The following is a 22,675-nucleotide window of genomic DNA, read 5'->3' as shown; positions in this document are numbered from 1 at the left end:
ACAATATATATACTTGTATATATATATATATATGCAATTGCGCATGCTCGCTGGTTTACTCTAGTTTGAGCACTCTGGCATGGCTTAGACGATACCACAAAGGTTGGTTCGTTTGGGGTGACCGTCTCGGTTCTCCCCCATCCTAGCATTAGCACTGCACTGATGAGGCCCAGAAGGCCGAAACAGTAAAAAGCTTCTCGGCCTCCTGAGTTAAAAGGCTTATGAAAAGTTTATTTTTCTTGCTTTTGCAGCAATTGGTCAACATGGACAGCCAGGAAAGTGAAAATATCAGCCAGTTTACTACCGATAACTCGACAGCGAATCCAGGAGACGTCGTAGACGCAAGCGTGGTAGAAGGTTCACAGTCCTGGGACGCAGACGTGGAAATCGAAATCCCTGAGGTACTGAAAAATCTGGAAAATAAGGGTGTGAAATTTAAGGCCGTGCCTTTTTTGAATGCTCCTAGTCAAAGTAAAATCACGAAGGATCGCTCAATCTATTTTAGCGTTGATACAATCGTCACATCGCAAATAATTCTCGAAGCTTTTGACGCGGCAGAAATCGATATTGACGCTATCACCGGAATCCAGAGAAAGGCGTCCAATAGATCTTGGATCGTAACTTTTAAGAGCCGTGCAGCTAAAGAAGCCGCTCTTGAAACACCTTTTGTCGTGATTGCCGGTCTCAAAGTGTTCTTGGGCGACTGCGAAAATCGTTTGGTCCTCGTCAAGATCCATGAAGCCCCCGCTGAACTACCCGACACTGCCGTGATTGGCCGACTCAGCCACTACGGTCGTGTCCTTTCATTTCGGCGCGACAAAATTGCACAACATATCGAGAATGGAGTAAGAACGGCTCGAATGGCGCTACATCGAACTATCCCTGCCAACATCAACATAGCTGGTGAACCTATTAAAATATGGTACCCAAATCAGCCAAAAGCTTGCCGGAATTGTGGAGCTACTGACCACATGGCCAAAGACTGCTCTGCAGTCCGTTGTTTTAATTGTGAATGCCCTGGGCATCGAGCTCAAGAATGTAAAGACTCGCCAAGATGTTCCGTTTGTTTAGCGGACAACCATTCCATGCCTCAATGCCCCTTCCTGCTCTTCAGCGCGAACGTCGACAGTGAGCCAACGCCACCTAAAACTGAAGAGGAAAAGAAACAAGAGCGAGCCCAGCGCGCCAAGGAAAGAGAAGAAAGGCAGAAAAAACTACAACAACAGAGAGAACAACAGCGACAACAAGAAGAACAACAGAAATTACTAGAAAAGCAGAAACAGCAAGAACAACAGAAACAACAAGATCAAGAGAAACAACGAGAACAACAACGCGACGAAGGTAGAAGAGAACGACCAAGAGAACGAAGAGACGAGCGAGGGAGGGACGATCGAGAAGAACGAAGAGATGACCGGAGAGACGACAGAAGAGAGAGAGATAGAAACGATCGAGATTATTATCGCGGCCGCGATGACCGCGATAGATCTTCCCGCCGTGACTACTCTGGCTCCGAAACTGATGATGATGGATGGGAGAGAGTTAAACCTAGGAGAAGGCGGTACAGACATTAATTTTTTATTTATATTCAATGAGTAAGCTTAAAATAATTTCTCTAAATGTGCGAGGACTCGGGTCCTCCAGTAAAAGTCGAAAAATTATTCAAGAATTAAATTATTCAAACTGTGACATAATCCTTTTACAAGAAACACATGTCTCATGCAAAAAACAAGCGGAGGAATTCGAAATACTCTGGCGCGGCAAATGTCTGTGGTCCTTCGGGACTGGCAGGTCTGCCGGTGTTGCCATCCTCTTTTCTCTAAACTTCCCAGGCAAAATTATCCGTTTTTTGACCGATTCCGAAGGAAGAATATTGAGCTTACTCATTGACTACTATAATTCTAAACTAAATTTAGTAAACATTTACTCTCCCAATACTATTTCGGATCGTAAAAGTTTTTTCTCTTGTCTGCACAATTACTTTCTCCCCCAAGGGGATCTAGTGATCGGGGGAGACTTTAATTGTGTAGACAATGTCCTAGATAAATTAAATTGTTCCGCCATCCTATTGTCTGATCAAAAACTTCTCCGATCCCTTTGTGCTGACTTCTCACTTACAGACATTTGGCGCAAAAACAACCCGCGCAAAGTAACTTTCACCTGGTCTAACAAAGACCATACCCAGGCATCTAGAATTGACCGCTTTCTCGTCGCTAAAGGCTTAACCCTAGTAACGAAATGTAATATTCTTCCATGCGTATACGACCTATCCGATCATGACTTTGTAAAAATTGAACTAACGACTAACCCTTCTAATCACGGTCCTGGAATTTGGAAGTTCAACAGCTCTTTACTCTCAGATGTAGAATTTAAAAACATTATGTCAAAATCGATTAATAACTTTAAGCTTAAAATTCCCGAATTCGCCTCCCTTCGCGAATGGTGGGATGCTCTAAAAATTGAAATCCGCAAAACAAGTATTTCACACTGTATCCGTAAACAGAGAATAGCAAATGCCAAAAGAATCCTAATTACTAAGCAATTAACCCATGCTAAAAACGCTTTACATTCTAATCGCTTAAATAACCCAGGTGTAATTAGCGATTTGGAAAGCCAATTGTCCTCTCTAATCTCGAAAGAAGCCGAAGGAGCTAAAGTCCGCTCCCGAGCACAATGGTTCGAAGAAGGCGAGAAACCAACACGCTATTTCTTCCGTCTGGAGAAAAAACGAGCTGACATGAATAGTTTTGAATCTTTTTTTGACGAGAACGGTGTTCTCAGAAATTCTCAAAATGATCTTGAAAGAATTTTAACCAATTTCTACAAGAATTTATTCACCAAAGATCCTCTTGATATGCGAATTCAAACTGAAATAATTGACGACCTCGAATTTTCACTGACTGATTATGAGCGCAATCTATGTGAAGGCCCTTTTTCTAATAAAGAATTACTTACTGCATTGGAAGGCCTTCAGACCGGCAAGTCACCCGGTTCTGATGGTCTCCCAACAGAATTTTACTCGTGTTTTTGGAACGATTTGAGCGAATATCTCCTTTCTGTTTTGAACGAGGCCTTTCTTGCTGGCTCCCTCGCGGATAGCCAGTACGAGGGCCTCCTACGACTCATCCACAAAAAAGATGATCGACGCCTCGCAAAAAATTGGCGCCCAATTTCCTTGTTAAACACTGACTACAAGTTAGCATCTAAAATCATCACTGAACGATTGAAAAAAGTCATGAACTCCATCGTGCATTCAGACCAAACGTGCGGCGTGGTCGGCCGCACTATCTTCTCAAATTTGGCCTTACTTCGTGATGCCCTTGACATGATTGACAAAACTAATGAACCAGGTATTCTCATTTCCTTAGATCAAGAAAAAGCTTTTGACCGAGTTGACCACGAATTCATGATGAGAGTATTGCGTAAATTTGGTTTCGGCCCCTCCTTTTGTGGGTGGGTCGAACTATTTTATTCTAAAGCCTTCTCTAGAATCATTGTTAATGGCTCCCTGTCCCCCCCTGTCCACTTAAGAAGAGGGGTGAGACAAGGATGCCCATTATCTCCTCTCCTTTATGTGCTAGTTTCAGAAGTATTATCAACGCAAATCCGTAATTGTAAAGATATTGAAGGTTTCCTGCTCCCCGGAGCAGGGGGCCTTCAATACAAAATATCCCAGTACGCTGACGATGCTACTTGCATCTTAAAATCCGAAAGATCTCTTTCTTCACTTCTCCGAGTCGTATCAAAATTTGAACAAGGATCTGGCGCTAAACTGAACACGTCCAAATCTGAAGCAATGTGGTTAGGAAAATGGCGAACTAGAATTGAATCTCCCTATGGCCTTAAATGGGTCACTAAAATGAGAGTGCTTGGTGTTTACTTCTCAAACGGCCTCGTCAATGTCGACGACGACAATTGGCGGGCCAAATTAGACAAACTAAGTTCGGTTCTAAATCTTTGGAAACAAAGAGACCTGTCTTTTGTCGGTAGAACCTTAATTGTAAACACTTTACGCGCAAGCCGTTTATGGCACGTTGCTAAAGTCATCCCCCCACCCCGTTGGGTGCACGATAGCTTTAAGTCGATCATTTGGCCTTTTATCTGGAAAGGAAAAATGGAAAATGTAACTCGCGATCGCTGTTGTGCGCCCCCATCCTCTGGGGGCCTCAACGTCGTTAATTTTAAAGCTAAGTGCGCTAGCCTGCGCCTTTCTGTTTTTTCCAGTTTAAGAGATGACTTTGGCACATCCAAATGGCATTACCTAGCTCGATATTTTTTAGGACATAAGCTAACTATTCTAGATCCCCGTTTTTCTTTTCCCACAAATTCTGGCCCCTCTTCCTTCCTTCCTTCCAATTACTACCGGCTTTGTTTAGATAATTTCCGTACCTTGCATCAGAAAACTGGTGCCTTACCTGATCTACTCACCAGTAAGAATTTATATCTTTTGTTGCTTGACCCCGTCTGCGTTGCACCCCGGTGCTCCGGTTTTTGGGCGTCTGCTATGGACCGCCCCATCAATCGTTGGGCCTGGGTGTGGCGCAAGTCTCGCCTAAAGCTAATTGAGAACAAGAAGAACGATCTAATTTGGCTATTGATCCATAGAATGATCCGCGTAAGATATCTCCTAAAGTCTTGGGGATACATCAATAATGACAAATGCGCGATCTGCGGTAAAACAGAAACTATTGAACACTGTTTCTTGGGATGTCCCAGAGTTGTGAAAGTCTGGGACTATTTCTCTCCCCTTTTTCGTGTTCTACTCGACTCCCCCTTCTCCATCTCCCCTACCTCTATCTATTACCCCTTTTCCCTAGACCAATCTACCACCAGTATATCCTTATCTAACTTTCTCAAGGCAACCATCATATATTGGTGTTGGCTTGCCAGAAATAAAGCTACCTTCGAAGGTTCTCTTTTGAGCTCCAACGCGATTATCGACTTAATTAAAAAAGATGTCCAACTCAGAATTCTTAGCAGCGACACTGATACCTTAAGGAATTTTTGGTCTTTTAAAAACGCATTTTGTTCGGCCGATGCTGGTAAACCTGTCTTCTTTCCCTCTCTTGCTCCCCCCTGAACCTTTGTATATAATAAAACTTGTTAAACCTCGCCCATGAGGGGTCCTTACTCCGGGCTACAGGCCCGCGCGCTGTTTGCGCCCCACATGGTCGGGACAAAACTCTTTGTAAATAGTAAATAGAACTTTATAAATAGAAAACTTGTAAATAGAACTTTGTTAGCTCTTACAGGTGGGCGCTTACTCCGGGCTGTTATAGCCCGTGCGCTGTTCGTGCCGCCTGTAAGAGAAAATGTCATTAGTTAATGGAGACCTGTAAACACTTAAGTAACTCATAATTTAATTCGAATACTTTAATCAATTAGAATTGTAAATAGATATCATTGACGAAATAAAACCGCCTGGTCTCCAGGCTTTTATATTTTTAAAAAAAAAAAGTACTGTCTGCAGTTAGTTATATATGTATATATATATATAGATAGCTCTCGCTTGGCTTTGCCTTTTGGCTACCTTGCGATTGAGCACTCTACACTGGGGTTGCCATGCACTTAGCCTTCGGGCGAAGCTCATCACCTTAGTTGTGATTTGAGCACTCTCGCATGGCAACATGCCTGCACTTGGTCCCACAAGTGTAGCGCCCAGGCAATGGTTTATTCCAGAGCTTGGCCCAGTGTCTGCACTGCACTGATGAGACCCACATAGGTCGAAACAGTGTGCACTGTCTGCAGTTATATATATATATATATATATATATATATATATACATACATACATTCATACGGTTCTCCCCCATCCTAGCATTAGCACTGCACTGATGAGGCCCAGAAGGCCGAAACAGTATATATATAGATACCACAAAGGTTGGGTCGTTTGGGGTGACAGTCTCGGTTCTCCCCCATCCTAGCATTAGCACTGCACTGATGAGGCCCAGAAGGCCGAAACAGTACTGTCTGCAGTTATATATATATATATATATATATATATATATATACATACATACATTCATACGGTTCTCCCCCATCCTAGCATTAGCACTGCACTGATGAGGCCCAGAAGGCCGAAACAGTATATATATATATGTGTGTGTCTGCAGCTAGTTAGTAGAAGCTTGTAAGGGGTCCCACAAACGATGCTGATCAGTCTCAAACGTGCTGCCTGGAGGATCACTGAAGCGATCGTGTGCTCTTGAAATAACGTAAATAGGAGCAGAAATGTAATGGTCAAGAGGCCAAATCCAATGTAGCTTTGTTGGTTTAATAGCTCGACGTTTCGACCGTCTCGGTCTTCCTCAGGAGCATACCAATTACATGAGCAATATTCAAATTTAAAATTCGTGTCAACAGTAAACATGTCATGACGTAATAATATAATAATAGAATAGATAACAGCGAAACGTGTCATGGTGTCTAAAATAGATAAGTTAAAGTAGTTATAATTCATGTAGTAAGCTTATTGATAATAGGATTGGGTCTTAATATCCAATAATTTTCTCTTGCTTTTCTGATTTCTTGATTTTGACTTCTAGCTTTTTCAATAACCGTAAGTTTAAGATGGTCGACTCCACAGTTCTTAAAATGTCTGACAGAGGGTATGTTTTTATGTCCACCCTTGATGTCGTTACGGTGTTGATTGCCACGGTGGTGAATTGGGTGACCTGTCTCGCCTACGTACTGATCGTTACATTTGCTGCATTCAATCAGGTATATCACATTGCTAGTCTAGCATGACGTGTGTTGTCCCAGTGTTATCGTTTCTCCTGTAGTGCTGCTTTTAACTGACCCTGTAAATTGCCCGTATGTTTTGCAGCAGTTGCATCTTATGTCAGCCCTACAGGGCCAGAATCCGGGACTAGTGGATTGCAATGGTTTCTGCTTTTTATGTTTATGAGAGAAATGAATTTTGAGATTTTTGTTAGTTTTGAATACTCGACCACAGATTGTACAGGTAGTGTCAGATGGAACTTGAATGTGTGGACTGCTTATACCGTGTGGGGAATCATCAGTGGAGGGGGTTGTGTCAGCGGCTATCGGCGATCGCAGTCTTTTGTGGGTAAGCATCTGTGTTAAATTACGCCCTTTTCGATAGGCAACGAGAGGTGTTTCTTTGAATATGGCCTGTGTGTTGGACGATGTCAAGAGTATTTGATGGTGCTCCTTGAGGATTTTGTGGATGTTTGGCAGTGCTGAGTTGTAAGTTATTACAAGTGGTACACGGTCAGTGGAGGAAATAGGTTTGCTTGTGAGCGCTTCCTGCCTTGACGTTCTCCTTGCTTTCATGATACATTCCTTAATCAACTTATTCTTGTAACCTCGCTGAAGTAGTATGTTGTGTAGCTCACGTGCTCGTTTTTCAAAAAACTCGTTGTCGGAGCAGATGCGTCGTAGTCTCAATGCCAAGCTGTATGGAATGGATGTTTTAGTGTGTCGTAGATGACAGCTGGTCCAGTTTAGGTATTGGTGGGTATCGGTAGGTTTTGTATATAAGTCTGTGCTAAGTTCGCCGTTGTTTTTGATGATTACTTGCACGTCTAGGAAAGGGATGCTTGTAGTTGATGTGGTTTGTTCAAACTTGATGTGTGAGTCAAAGGAGTTACATTTGTTAAAGAAGTTTTTGAGTTTTTCTTCGCCGTGTGTCCATATGGAAAAAATGTCATCAATGTATCTGAACCGGACAAGAGGTTGGTCAGTAGCTTCTATCAAAAAGCGATTCTCAAGGCGACCCATGTAGAGATTTGCGTAACTCGGCGCCATTCGTGTTCCCATAGCTGTTCCTGTTTGTTGAATGTAATGTTTGCCTTGAAAGGTTAGGTTATTACAAGTTAGAACGAGATTGATGAATTTCCCGATAGTTTCCCCTCTGTTATTTGCAAAATTATTAAGGCGCATGAAATAGTCGCATGCTTCCATGCCACCATCATGTGGGATGTTAGTGTAGAGGGATTTCACGTCCCATGTTACTAAAGTAGTCTCTAGCGGTAAGGTATGACTTTTGTTGAGTTCGACAAGTTTACAGAGAAAGTCGTTGTTGTCCTTGAGATGGGAGGGTAGTTTCTCGACCAGTCGCTGTAGTTGATCATCAATCCACTTAGAGATGTTAGTTGTGGCAGATTTGATGGTGTTAAAAATCGGTCGAGCGGGAGGTGGGCGTTGCGGTTTGTGGATTTTAGGTAAGAAATAGATATTTCCTGGTTGAGCATTTTCCATTACAAGATACTCTGCTGTATTGGTGTTGATTACACCCTTGGAGTGGGCCTCTTGTACAGTTTCTTTTACTCTGATGACGAAGTCAGACGTGGGGTCGCTGGCCACATGTTTATATACCTTGTTACCGTTTTCATCAGTACCATTTAATTGCTTGTAAGCTTCTGTTAGACAGTCCCTTTTGTTTTGCACTACTACTGCTGCGCCTTTGTCAGCTTGGAAAATAACAATACCAATATCACGTTTAAGCGATTTGATAGCTTCGCGTTCTAGCCTAGTGACGTTAGAGCGTTGCGCGTTGTGGGGCGCGTGTTGCAAGATGGCACTTTCTACTCCAATTAAATAGCAGTCTAAGGCTAGATCTCTGCCCGGAGATGGCGTCCAATTCAATGGTTTCTTGTAGGTGTTGTCATCGTCAAGCTCTGTGTTACTATTGTCGTCATTACCAAAGTATTCCCTTAAACGCATTCGGCGACCCAATTGTTTGATGTCAGTAATGAGTTCAGTTTTGTTTACATTTGTCGGCGTAGGGACAAATTTCAGACCTTTACTTAAGATCCTGAGTTCGTGCTCCGATAATGTGCGGTCCGAGAGATTGATAACATTTTCGAAGTTGTTATAATTAGCTCGTGGTTTCGTGTTGCGTCTGCCACGGTGGGTCCGTCTGTGATGATTATGATCTGGTGAATGGCCTGAGTTCACAGGTGTGAATTGGCCGGATGCAATTACAGGATTATTACCCTGGTTGTCACGTCCAGTTGTGTTGTTGATCTGACTAAAGGACGAGTTTGGAGGTGTGTGGTGTACATTATGCAATCTACTAGTGTGGGTTCTGCGTTAACTTGATGATTTCCATGCATCAGTGGAGTAGATTTTTTACGGTTTAGCCGTACTTTTTTCGGTCCTGGGCGATTGTGTGATGTTGAGGCCGATGAAGGTGACGTAAATGAATAGGCATCCTAGGGTCGATAATCATTACATATAGGTGTGGGCAATGAAGGTGTTTTGTGTTTACTTACTTTAGACTTTTGCAGGGCAATGTTTTGGTGAAGTTTCTCTTGTTTTCTTGAGGTCAAGAATCGATGAGTATTCTCATTTTGAAACTGAAGTCAGTGTTTAAGTACTTCAAGTTGTGACGTTGACAATTTATCGGTTAGGATATTTTCTTTACTCTCGATTTGATTTCTGTGTCACGCTTTTAGCTTTGTGTGATTTAACGAGGAGGTCAATTAAACGGTTTGAGCATTCCTTAGTAGCGTCATTCCATTGATCGAGGAGGTCTGTAGATCCGACTAGTGGTGTTAATTTTACAGTTAGACCCGGTGGTGTGATGTCATGGCTCTTGTACAGTAAGAGAAAATGTTGATGGAGCTCACTCGAAATTAATTTTGCATGTAGCCGATGTAGTTGCCAAACAGCTTTGGTGCACTCAAAGGGAAGCCCTTTCGGAAGTGTCGACGTGGGGCCAGGGTTAAGTTCCACATCACCACTCGCAATTAAGAATAAGAGTAATGCAGAGCTGTGATATTTCCGGTTTGACTTAATGTGAAGTAGCGGTCGTACACTGAAGGTTTGACCAAGACATCTACCACGATAAAAGGTAGAACGAAACCATGAGAATATAATATGTTGGTTGTTGTGGCCGGTAGGGCTGTGTAGATCTGGAGTGCAGTCTCCTTTATTAAGCCGCGGAGTGCATGAAGCAAGGATAAATATGAAGGACGTAAACAGAGAGACTCTTGTATATAGGTATATATGGATGTATGTATGTAGGTATATACACATACACCTGTTTTCGAAAACGTTGCAATTTAATAATATGTATGAAATATATGCATCTTTTTTTCAGTTGAAAGGTTTGATAGAAAACGGTTTTTTTTTCTTAATGAGAAAAAATCTTATGACTAATGGGACTACTTGCATCAAAGAGAGACGACTTTTATTTGGTTAGTCTGCACTGAATAAATCTCAGTACACCTTTTATGTGCAACTCTCTAAAGAAAGCCGAGGAGTTCACTCTTCCTTGATAATAGGGAATATACATACATATCCTCGGCTATCTTTAGAGAGTTGCACATAGAAAGTGTACTGAGATTTACTCAGTGCAAACTCATCGAATAAAAATCATCTCTCTTTGATGAGAAGTAGTCCCATTGGTCATACGATTTTTCTCATTAATAAAGAGAATGCTGATACGATTTTTTTCACAAGCGAGAATTTTGTATCGGTTTTATCCGCCTTTCGGAGCAACCACGCGAAGTCATTGAGAGTGAATGTTTGCAACATTCTCCGCTGCACGCCGAAAATTACAGCTTCAAGGTTTGCAGACATTAACTCAGTGGAACACTTCTTACTCATAATTTCAACTTTTCGTCGCGCTCGCTGTAAAAATAAAATATTTGACGGATAATTAACACAAAAGCCTCCATGCTGGACGAAAGTATGCTACTATATTTGCCACTAGACATTACATATTCCTCGAAACTTACAGTTATTCTCGAGCTTTGGTTTGCCCGCATACCAATAATTGTCGATTTTCATGGAACGGCAATGGGCCCCTAAAACCGATGCAGTTATTTTGGTTTAGCTGTGGGATTTATCGATGAGTCGATCGCCAGTCTGGATACTGCATTGTAGGTAGTTTCCTTTAAGTGTCAGAGAGGGTTTTTCGAGTACATCAATTTTTTTTGTGACGATAGTTTTTCGCGTGCTAACTGGAAAAACTGAACCTTCGCGGACGGCACAACAATAACTGGGGGAGATAACACGGTAGAGACCACTCGGCAGCGAGAACGGAAACTCATCACGATTTCCTGGTAAACGGAGAACTACTTCGAGTGAGCTCATACGGACGTCAAGGATGAGACAGCGTTCGGTTCCACAGTAAACTTTATTCAAGGTCAGGCCAACAAGCGACGTGACCTCTAGCGTACACAAGTTTGTAATCAAGGATGTAATCGGAAAACCTTTACGAAGTGGTTACTTAAGTATTGAACTGGTGCGAGGTTCTATTGTTATCCAAATCGACCATATTTAAACAGCAGAACAAAGGAAGCGGTATAGATCTCTTTTAAGTTAAACGAAAACTACTTAAATGTTCCCAACTCTTTCTACGACGGAAAGAATTCCAAATTAAGAGGATGAATGCAATAAACTCGAGGCCATTAAAAATAGTAAACTTAGGAGAGAATTCACAACTCTGGTATGGAAAGTGTACTTATCTTCATTGCAGCAGCGCATCTTAGGAAATAAGAGTGGAAAAGTAATTAAAAGTTTCTGCATATTTATGCAAGGTTGATGTGGAAACTATCGTATGAAAAGAAATTAAAATTTCGAGTATAAACTCAGCTTCCAACTACCACGAGAACTAATTTTGTCAGAGAGACCATCAACATTTATATTTACCTAAATTTCCACTACAATTGAACAACAAAAGTATGCAGATGCAGCTGTACAATTTAACTTGACTATTCAAAATGTACTGTGGCTTTTTATCTTTTTAAAAAATCGCAATGAAAGAAACTCGCATGAATTGTGAATGCTAAGATTCCGAAAACAACGAATAAATATGCTTAAGCATCCACAGGGAAAAATCTCTCAATTTTCCCGTAACACTTTCAACCATTGAATTTGGTTCGGTTCATTCGAAGCATACATGCAATGTTTCGGAACGCACACTGAACCTCCAGGATGAGCTCCAAGATGGAGAGAAGTTGAATCAGGGAAAAGGAGAAATAGGAGATTGTTTTAAATGCTCTTCAAGATCTGACCTATACAAGAAGTTATTAATCCACGACTCTAGTTGTTAGAGCTTTGGCACAGACGTACATGCAAGATCAATCGAAGATGAACGTGTACAACCCATCGTGTAACAAATGATAACTGTACTACGTAAGATTTATATCAACTGAATGAAAAACTGTACAGTTTCGTAACCATAACTCATCCACTCTCGACAATAAGAAAACAGTGAGCTGGCAGTTCATTCCAATTGTATTGAACGCAGGAATTCTCAAAATTAGTTTTACTAAGAAGAAACGTACAGTGATAAATACTCAAATTTCAAGGCGCGAATTCAGATCGAAGAATCTTATTTGTTTAAGTGGCTCAGTAATTATAGTACACTTTGTAATTTAAGACATTTCTGTAAGAGTGATGCGTTTTCCCTGCTTGCGCCTTCGTGTGTGTTTCCTTTCTTTTTTATTGTATATGTCTGAACGTTAATGTACATCCTCCCGGTCTACTCTGAATATCAGCGACTTTCTAAGCGCTTTAGGAAGTTAAGCTTTCTTATTTTTGTAACTCGTTAATTTAAAATGTTCCACCGGAAGAGGACCGAAGACCCAAACGTTGTGCATCAAAAACGCTTGAGACGTCAAGAGTTTATCATTTAGTTCTTACCTGCCACATGACCATCCCTTTTTACCAGATATTAGCTCGTGTTCATCTGTTTGACTTAAACGCCAATTAACTTTATCCGAGTATTGGTGCTCATCCTCGCAAAATATCTGCTGGTAACTTGAACGATATACCCGACGTAACCTATGTGTGCAGAGGAGGCACACAGTTAAAAATTTTTTTCGAAGAAAAAATCAGTTCTTAATTGCTTCAGGCCTTCACCTAGGTATCTACAGTGTTTTTATTTCAAACGCAAGGTCGTCGGAGAATCAGCAAAATGAGTACCCGACGGTGGATTGGAGAGAATATAGTAAAGTGACTTCGAAACAACCACGCATAAGAGCCCATTATCGGCTGCTACCACCGATCTCTGCAAGAAACCTTTTAGAAAATGATCAGAAGTAAATGTTTCATATTTTATTCTCTGTGCACTTACGTATTTTTCTTGTTATCTGTTTCATCGTAGAGCTTATATGAAAATTTATCGTTCGAAATATTTACCCAAAGACAACGTTCGTGGTATATTATACAAAAATGTACAGAAATGTTTCTCGCTCGCGAATATATAATCGCTGTAACTGTTTTGTTTCGTGATTTTGTACGGTCGATAGCGGCTAAGGAGGGAACCGCTTTACTGTATACTCGACTTATCTCTCTGCATTAAAACTCGAAAGAAAAAAGAAAAACTGAAAAGCCGTAAATAAATTAAATACGAACCTATTTTCCACACCCGCGATAGAGTGCACATCATTGTTACTTTCTGGTACTATGACGTATTTTGCGGACTAAAATCATGAATTTAACCAGTAAAAGGTGACAATCAAAGAATCATACGACGAAAGCAGCCAATTAGAATCGAGAAGCCACTGCTACATTCGCACCATTTTCTTACAGCGTTGAGAAAAGAAATCAAAGCAATTTGCGACATAACGCAGCAAAAAAGCTAATTAAGCTTGACATCCTTCATGAAAGATAGCTCAGCCGTACAGAAACGTACCTTTTCGGACATTCTTAGTCGTCTGTTTCTTTCCAGAGAAGCTTCCGAAAATAACGTCTGTAAACGTTTTGTGGCCGGTGGCGAAGTGCATGAAAGTTTTGCGGTTTCAGATCCGATGCACTCCGTTAAACCCATTATGCCAGACTGTCAGTTTAAGAAATTGTATAGATTTGTTTCAAGAGCGGTATCGATTACTCTTTTCATTTGTTATGCAGCTTCGCTGAACGGTGTTTTTCTATTGAAGGAAAATAAAAGCAATTAAACTTAGAAACTCGAGACATTTTTGCTTTCATAAAAAAAAGACAATAGTAAAACATACAAAATTATGGTAAAACTTAATTCACAATCTGTGAACTGAAAATAATGGAAGATGTCCTCTTACCTCTGCTGCCTAATTCAGCCTTAAGTTTCCAAAAGCCTTGTGGATTTTCACCACAGTGGTGTAAAGTTAAAATGGTCCTGTCCGTGAGATTATTCGAATAGCCCCAAAATCTATCAATAGGCCCGTGTTGTGTAAGACAAAATATAGTTTTGCTCGGTGATTCCAGAGTTAGCAGGAGGTCCTCTCTTAGCCAAACCTCCAGGCTGACACGAACTTGGACGTGCTCCAGAGGGCGAATGTCTCCACACTTTGAAGACATTGAGGTATGTACTGTTTCTCTTTCAGAAGTTTTCTGTTCGTCACTAAAAAAGGAAAAAGAGGATGATCATAAAACATGATTAAAGTTTAAGTGAGTGCAGAAAGGGCTATTTGTTCTGCTTGTCCGTGCGTTGATGAATTCATTCCCAGATTTCTTTAAGCACATATCACTTGATTTAATAGTCAGTTTTAAGCTCCAAATTGGTAACTCGACAGGTAATTCAGCAGTCAGTGATAAAAATTGAGAATCAGTTAAGTAATCGGTCAGTCATTAAAGGATCTTAGTAAAACGCGTCTCTGTTTTTGTTTACATGAGGCAACTGCGGACAAAATTATTCATATTACACTAAACGCCCGGCAGAAGTCATGCTGGCCCGTGAACAGTTTTCACCAAACGTAAAGAAAAGATTCAATAAAGGAGAAGAATGATGCATTCTCAGAAAATATCCGACGCGCTCAACGTTCAATAATAAGGTGAAGAGATTCAAAATACACTTGAAAATGAGAATAGAAGATACCCGACGAAGTTTGGGGGAAACAAATGTCTGAAATTATCTGCTCCGATAAAGAAGAGTCACTTATAAACAAAGAAAATAGCACACAGAGGAAAAGCTATTGCCTTTTTTTAACGCAGTATGATCCGTCTTTACCTAACCTGAAGAACATTTACTGATGGGCAAGTGACAACTTTTTCAAAACCAACGCATTTAATTACATCGCAAAGAAAAAGTCCATTGAAATACATCGTGAAGGCAGAAGTTTAAAATAGCTTGCAAATGACAGAAGTCGTGCAAGGCTGTCAATGTTTTAACATTTTTACTGGTCGTTTGCCTTGCGACTTGCGCCTCGCACGAAGTTTGTCGACACTTTGATTCAGCAAAATCCATGCAAATTGGCTAGTAGCTTCACTTCTGATGCTAGGACTATTCTTCATGTCATTCCACTAGCTGAGGGTTTTCGTCTTCTCCGCGGCTTTGGGCCTTCCATGTGAACAAAAGCAAGATGCCATCGATAGTCCCAGTTGCAAACAAAATTTCACAAGAAAACTGCGAGAAGCCGCTAAAATAACTACCCAGAATAGACTACTGATCATTTTAGAAGACTGCCACGTCAATTTAAGACCTCGATATATCTTAATCGCTCGGATGCACTTGGATGGTTGACCCATGGACTGGAAATTTCATGAATTTAGATGGCAGAGAAAGAGACGGACTAAGCGCGCAATTTCTTGTGGCTCACTAGGACCTTTACATGAAGAACACTTGGAATAAAGAGTCTTTTGTTAGTATTATTATCTTGTTTTTACAAAAATGATGTCGGGGTCCTGATATGTAAATGTCGTCAGTCAACACTGATAGAGTGTAAGTAATTAATTTTCGTGATTCATGCGGCAATCTCTCTCATCTTCATCGATTTGAATTTCGTGAAAAATACAAACCTCCTGTTCCCGACGAAACTAAATATCTCACACTTCTGTTGATTTGGTACTCCTGTCCATTTCTTTGCGTATGTGACCATTTTCAGCGCGTCCATCAATTCGAATCCCATATAGTTGCGACTAAAACAAAAACGTAGAGGAAAACAATGGTAATTGACACTTTTCATTCTGACAAGGACGAGAAATGGATGCTTGATATGTTCCAATCTAATCTGAAGTAATAACCTTTAAAATCAAGATATGGCAGTTGTTTTGGGTAATACCTAGAGTATCTTTGTAGGTTTAAAGAAGAGAGCTTACGCATGCGTTTCTCTAACTCCCACCGTTTTCTTCTACTTCGTTCCCAGAAACTTCAAACAGGCATTGGAAAGATGTGATGAAGTGAATGTTCATTACGATTAAATTCAATCCTTGGGTTTCACCCACGTGACCAATACCTTAGCAACGGTTAATATCCGCCATCTTGGTGTCCCTCGAGCGTAAACAAACCGTATCTAACGAAGAGTTCATGTGAGAAAGAAGGGATGGTTTTATGAATTATTGTTGGCTGTTCGAGCAAAAGTGGAAAGCATAAAGACTAAGGATTTTTTCGTATAATAATTTAATAATTTTATTATCTCTATAGCGCAAAATTTATTATATATATGATCTAATGCGCTATACCTAAGATCATCACAAATCAAGGGGAAGAACAGGAGGAACTAGAAGTTGTTGTATGGTTCGAGGCTTGCGGCTGTTGTAGATCCTCGATTTTTTGGTCGAGCTTTTCTTTGAGCTTCTTAGCCGATGAGAAATCGATGTCTTTAGCCCTCGCATACGGCACTTCATTGACCTATGTCGGCAAAATCCATGAGCATTTTACCTGAGTGCAAGTAAGCTTGGGGTGTCACGAAAACTCACACCCCGAAAACTCAGACCTCAGACCTCAGACCCCGAAAACTCAGACTCCTCGAAAATTCAAGAGATAAACTCGACTCATGATCACTCCTGGTAATCCCGCGTGTATTTTGACCTTTTGGGTCTTGATCCAACTGAAGCAGCAAAAGCAAGGCCGCAAGTTGCACGTTTCGCAAAATCGTCCGATGGTTGAGTATCAAAACATTTTAGAGTGACACAAGACTTCATTTAGCTTAGATTTACCTCCATTTTTCCCTTTAATTTTGAACTTTTCATTCACAGTTAACGGGATCAAATGCGCTCGCTCCAACATCAAAGTATTAAAATGTGGCGTGATTTTGACGAGCCGAAAGGGACGATTGTTTACCTTTTTGTACTTCGTTGCACAGATCCTTGTTGTCGCTCTGTTAAAATTCTTAAATATTTCGCGATGATAATAATGGATACAAACAGAGACTAGGCCCACCAGTCCCAAGACGAAGACAATTTTGCGACCCTTGGGCTAGAGTTCTTAAATGAGGCAGAAAGAGAAAAACAACGCGAAAGAAGACTCGGCATCAGCGCCGTCACGATTCGCTTCACTGAAGAATCACTCTTGATATTGTTGTCCGTCTTTCGCGTCGGATTTGTTGCATTGTTCCACCGGTTATATTATAAAAAAAATTGGTTCATGCTTTATGCTATGCACTATCGAATTATGGGGCACTTCGAAAGCTTGGAAAACACTTCGAGGGACCTGAGTTTTCGGTGTCTGTGTTTTCGTGACACCCAGCGAGCTTGCCATGAATTCTAGTAGTTGCCTCAAACATAAATAAAACACTTGCGATATGTGAGCATGACTCAGCCAGTCCAGCTTTGCATCCCAAGCAATGGGCTGACAAAATAGTCCCATCGTTTTCGGAAATGACCCAAATGTTCACTAAAGGATCATTCATATGCTGTGAATGCCAAACTCGTGCTCTCACGGCATACTTGCCGACGATTACTTTGCCTACAACTGAGGTTACAAATCCCGACACCATTTGATTAAACGCCTCTAGACTCTTGAACGCCTGGAACTGCTTCTTGGTGTAGAAGCTGGTCTCAAGAACGAGGTAACTCAGCAAGTCCGACGCTTCCACAGGAGGCAAGCATTTTGGACTGAACTTCTCGGCTGGTATGCTTGCAGGGTCAACCCCAATGACCGAGATCTTTTGCAAACATCTTTCCTTCCAACTCTCTAAGCTTTCGGCATACTCAGAGAGCACTGGGATACCTTAAGATGAATGCCGGATACTTTTATCGCTTTTTTCTGTCTGGATATTCGTGTAGTTGGCGAAATAATACGGCGATAAGAGAGAGGGCTTCACTATAGAAATCGACTAATTATCATAAATTTGACACCCGAGGGACACCAACATGGCGGACACTAACTTCAGCAAAGCTTGTGACGTCACCTGAAACCCAACCATAGCTCTAATCCCACAAAATTATCAAATTAATTTTGAAAGAAAAATGAATAAATCCCAACCCTAACATAACCCATGTTCTACTCGATTCGAATTTCATTTCATATTTACTTTCGTATTAAAACTATTAGAAATCTATTTATACCTGGGAATTTCTACAGTTAGAGAACATTTTTCCATACCTGATAAGCCAGCTGCATTCACAGGAGGCTTATGAGTTTTAGGAAATCTTGTACTCCTTACGATGATGTGCTGGATGTCGCGCCATGTCAGTTGTGGGCTGGCGAACAACATGCAGGAGTTAAACAAGTAATGTAAGAGTGAAACGATCGAGTAGCTTTAAAGGAACAAAACTAAAAATGATCTTCTGTTGTAAATTACAAGAGAAAGGAATTTTGTTTTCGTTAATAATAATTTGATCTGTTATCAGCCATTACTTCTTGAAAAACCGAGGAATCATAAAAATGTCTACGACTTACTTTGCCTCAAGTGTCAATGCAGTTATTCCAGACGCCATTGCGGTTGCTGCAGAGCTTCACCAAACTGGTATTCACACTGTCCGTCCTCCCCTGCCGTGACCTAAAGCGTATATTTCAAACGGGACGTAAGTCTTCTGCTAGTGAACGAAACTGAATTAAGTAAAATTCTCCCGATACATCCTGTTACTGTAATGAAAATTACCGCGAGGCAATTTATCATAATTTAAGTGTTCAGTCTGTTCTTCTGTTATTAAAAAATAACTTGACATAGGTAATAAAGGGCTGTTCCTTTTTTCAAGTTTCAGTTTATGCATGCTAATCGGTTTATTTCGTTTGCAATATGAAAGGAGAAACTCAAGCCCAATTGGACTGAATCTCCTTCACAATACAGCCCTCCAGCACTTAGGGAACAGTCTTGCCCTTTCATCAGTAGATTTCTGTCATTTTACATTTGCTTTACCACCGGCCAGCTTTTACACATTTATCTATCAAGAACAAACTCAATATTTCTTCGTTCTCTTATTTCACCTAAGTTAACCACAACCAGGGAAGTCGAGTCTGAGCACAAGTGAATAACTTTCTCCTCCATCATATAAATACTGGAAAACCTGATACCCATTGACAAAGAGAGCATCTGTACATACATACGATCAAGAAACAGCGGGCAGCACGAAAGTAGCAAGAAAAAAAAAGAAAAATGATAGCAGCAATAATAATTATTTTATTCATACGTATGACAAAAAATGTGCGCAAAGCAGTTATGAGATAGATCCAAGTCTTTCTCAGTCTACCTAAAAAACTGATAAAAGGGAGCTACAATGAATTTAGTGAATGAATTTTGATAGCTAAGTTCCTCGAAGCTGGATAAAGTGAATTATAGATGCAAGTTTTATGACGAAAATAGAGAACTGCACTGCAAGTACCATCTTTAAAATTTATCGGAGGAATTTGTCTTTATACGGTAAAACTACTCACGAGCGGGTTCCTTTCTCCGAACGTATTTCTGCTGTACGCTGCCGCCATAATTCCTGGACAAACCTCTCCATATGAAGGAACTGATCCAGCTCTGTCTAATCCAGTGATAGCAATCGTGTAGATACTGTTAACGTAACCATTGTATGCACAGCTGTCTTTTGCTATAGTTCCTCCATTTCCAGCAGCGAAGACAAAAATGGAACCTTTTTTATCGCGGCCTTAAAAGTATGCACATTTTGCTGAACTATTAACATACTGCGATTCGTATCACTAAAGCGTATGGTGATCAACAAGTATGACGACAAAAGCTAATTCGTTGCGTTCAGAAAAACGTTGGTACTCGCCACTGAAAAATGTTGTGAACATCACGGTAAAAGTTTGAAAACACTATGGCAATACGACACGTTGCCCACAGAGCAGGCGTAATTAGGGCTAGCGAGTTCCCAGTATTTTCTTCACGAAATATGGCCGTCATCTTTGATTTTAATGAAACTTGTATTAAGAGGGTGGGTGAGAGTCAAAAATAAGGAGAGGGGCTGGGGTGGGGGTGGGGGGAGTGAACATTACGCCTGCCCAAACTCATTGTTATCTTGCAAAACTCCATTCGCCCACACGCGAAGTTTTTGATTGATACGGTTTAGCTTTAGCTGTCAATCACAAGCCAAATGTGTCATTTGAAAATTTCACACTTGCGGGAAAAAGACAAACAACTCTGCTGAAGGTGAAGTTGTTAGCTTCGATTCCGCTGTCCAGAATTTGGTATGTATCGCGCATTGAGATCGAAACAAAAAATTTAAAAGCAATTTCTACACTGGTTTCTGGACAAGATCTACAGGCAGTGTTCCCAACTAGCTTTGGATATCATGACGGAGAAACCTTCGTGCGTACGTAGTTGCCGTTTTTCCCCTTCGAAGTATGATTTACGATCAAATGGAAGAAGCATCTTTCTTGGGATTAACGACAGATACCCTCGTTGTCGCATTGTCGTTTTCAGTGTATAGAGTGCGGTAAATACCAACTCGTATTTTCGTCAGCAGGAGAGTTTTGGCGAAGGCATTTCTTTTGTTGACGAAAAAAAGTCAACAACATCGTTTTACCAAAATATGCCGGTTCGCATGAACCAGATTATGTCGCGTAAACCTTCTGGCGCAGTTGTTTATTTTCTTCAAAGTATCGTTTACGATCAAATGGAAGAAAAATTTTCAAATGGATTAATGGCAGCTACACATGGATTGTCGTTTGGAAAATATAGTGTGTAGCAAATATCACCTCATATTTGTGACCACGGCGAAGGAGGTTTTGTAAGGTCGATAGAAGCCATTTCCTTCCTGACCGAAAAAAACTGCTTCACCGTTTCACTCATCAGCTCTACGTGTGTTTGTTTTTGTCAGAAGACAGTGCTTCCGGTTTTTAAATTTACTTCTTTTGATTGGGTACCTGCTGATTTCCGGAAATGCAGTGACGCGCAACTAATCAGGGGGCGTTTTGCTTTTTAACAGCCTCTTCGGGCAGGCGTCTTCTCGCCCCTTCCCGCCACCGTCACCGTCGACTCTGACAACAAATGAAACATGGCTGGTTAAATAAACGATCGCCCACTTCTTAACGTTAACTCACCCTAAATAGGACGCCTGCAATGCAGGCTATACGGCACGTTCCTTGCGGAAGAACTATCAAAATTCGAAATTCGTGTTCTTCGTCTTCAGGCGTGAAGCACAAGCGCAATTATTCAGCAAAGGAACGGTTGCATAAGGGTTGTAAGGGTTGTAAGCTTTGGCCATATTTAATTGCAGAGGGTCTCCTGTACTTTTTACGTGAAGCATGATTGACTTTTTTTTTCGCATGAATCGTAACTTGATTTCCTGTTTATCTGTGAATCGTGATTCAGTAAAGATGATACGGTTTTTCATGTCCACGTGAACTACCTTTTTTGTTTAAAAGTGGGCGGTGGTCTGTTGCGAGAGGACCGGGCTGGAACAGCACTTCTGTTTTTCCCAGGCTAATGGTGAGGCCAAACAGGCGGGATGCTTCAGCAAACTTGTCGACAGTGAGCTGGAGGGTGGATTCTGTATGAGCCATGAGGGCACAGTCGTCGGCAAAGAGGGCCTTTAGGATCAGTTTCTCAATTGTCGTGGTTTAAGCATTGAGGCGTCGAAGGTCAAAGAGAGATCCGTCCAGTCTGTACCTTATGTATACTCCGTCCTCGATGTCTTTGACAGCATGGCTGAGAACGCCGGCGAAGAAGAGGTTAAACAGTACTGGGGCAAGGACACATCCCTGTTTCACACCGTTGGTAATCTCAATGAGTTCAGACAACTCACCTCCAGAAAGCACTAGACCCGTCATGTTGTCATGAAATAGACGGATCAGGCTCACAAACTTCCTGGGGCAACCAAGTTTTTGAAGAACTGTCCACAGTGCAGCTCTGTTGACAGTGTCAAACGCCTTAGTCAGGTCGACATATACTGCATACAGATCCATATTCTGTTCCCTGCACTTCTCCTGTACTTTTCGGACCGCAAATATCATGTCAGTTGTGCTGCGGCCTGGACGGAATCCACACTGGGCTTCTGGTAGGTTGTGCTCGGAGATGTTGAAGATCAGGCGATTCAGTATGATGCGCGTCAGGATCCTACCAGCAATAGACAGGATTGATAAGCCCCGGTAGTTGCCACAGTCAGATTTGCTGCCCTTGTCTTTGTGACAAGTTGTGTTACTTTAATATTTAACCACATGTTTCTGTTATTGCTAATTTAACCAATCAGATCTATTTTACGCGTGATTGCACAAGCATGTGCGCCAGGGTTTCGGCCTCGTGTTGTAAACGTCGCCAGACTAGATGGAACTCCAATAAATCTTGATTGATAATTCTCAAATACGCAGTTGGCTTTTTCTTACATGGTGGCAGCGGTGACAGGACTCACGCTGCATCGAAGTTGACAAGAAAATGGCATCGGGATTTAACTTACCGCCGCCGGAGCCGCTCGCTATTCATGATCACAACGCCGCAGAGAAATGGAAGAGATTTCGTCTAGCGTGGACAAGCTATGCACTAGCTGCGGAGCTAGGCAAGAAGTCGGAAGCCGTCCAAGTTGCTACTCTTCTGACGGTCATAGGAGAGGAAGCTCGTGATGTGTACTCGACATTCACAGACTGGGCCGACGAAGCGGACGCCAACAAGATCGCTCC

General features: G+C 41.4%; 2 protein-coding genes and 1 pseudogene across 3 annotated transcripts in view; 2 read left to right on the top strand and 1 right to left on the bottom strand.

The window, feature by feature from the left end:
- Nucleotides 1-22,675, top strand: part of LOC148718943 (uncharacterized) — a 279,110-nt pseudogene that overhangs the window by 127,251 nt on the left and 129,184 nt on the right. The window lies entirely within an intron of this gene.
- LOC148718953 (uncharacterized) lies at nucleotides 207-3,038 on the top strand. Its single transcript, XM_088741702.1, has one exon. It carries the CDS (start codon nucleotides 222-224, stop codon nucleotides 1,569-1,571), a length of 1,350 nt encoding a protein of 449 aa, XP_088597828.1. The 5' UTR covers nucleotides 207-221; the 3' UTR covers nucleotides 1,572-3,038.
- On the bottom strand, nucleotides 21,623-22,015 carry LOC148718952 (uncharacterized). The gene has a single exon (XM_088740047.1). It carries the CDS (start codon nucleotides 22,013-22,015, stop codon nucleotides 21,623-21,625), a length of 393 nt encoding a protein of 130 aa, XP_088596173.1.

This window comes from Stylophora pistillata, chromosome 12 (assembly GCF_964205215.1).
Source record: "Stylophora pistillata chromosome 12, jaStyPist1.2, whole genome shotgun sequence".
In the NCBI taxonomy this organism is placed as follows: Eukaryota; Metazoa; Cnidaria; class Anthozoa; order Scleractinia; family Pocilloporidae; genus Stylophora; species Stylophora pistillata.
The sequence above is the reverse complement of the archived record's forward strand: the minus strand, read 5'-3'. Positions and strand labels throughout refer to the sequence as shown.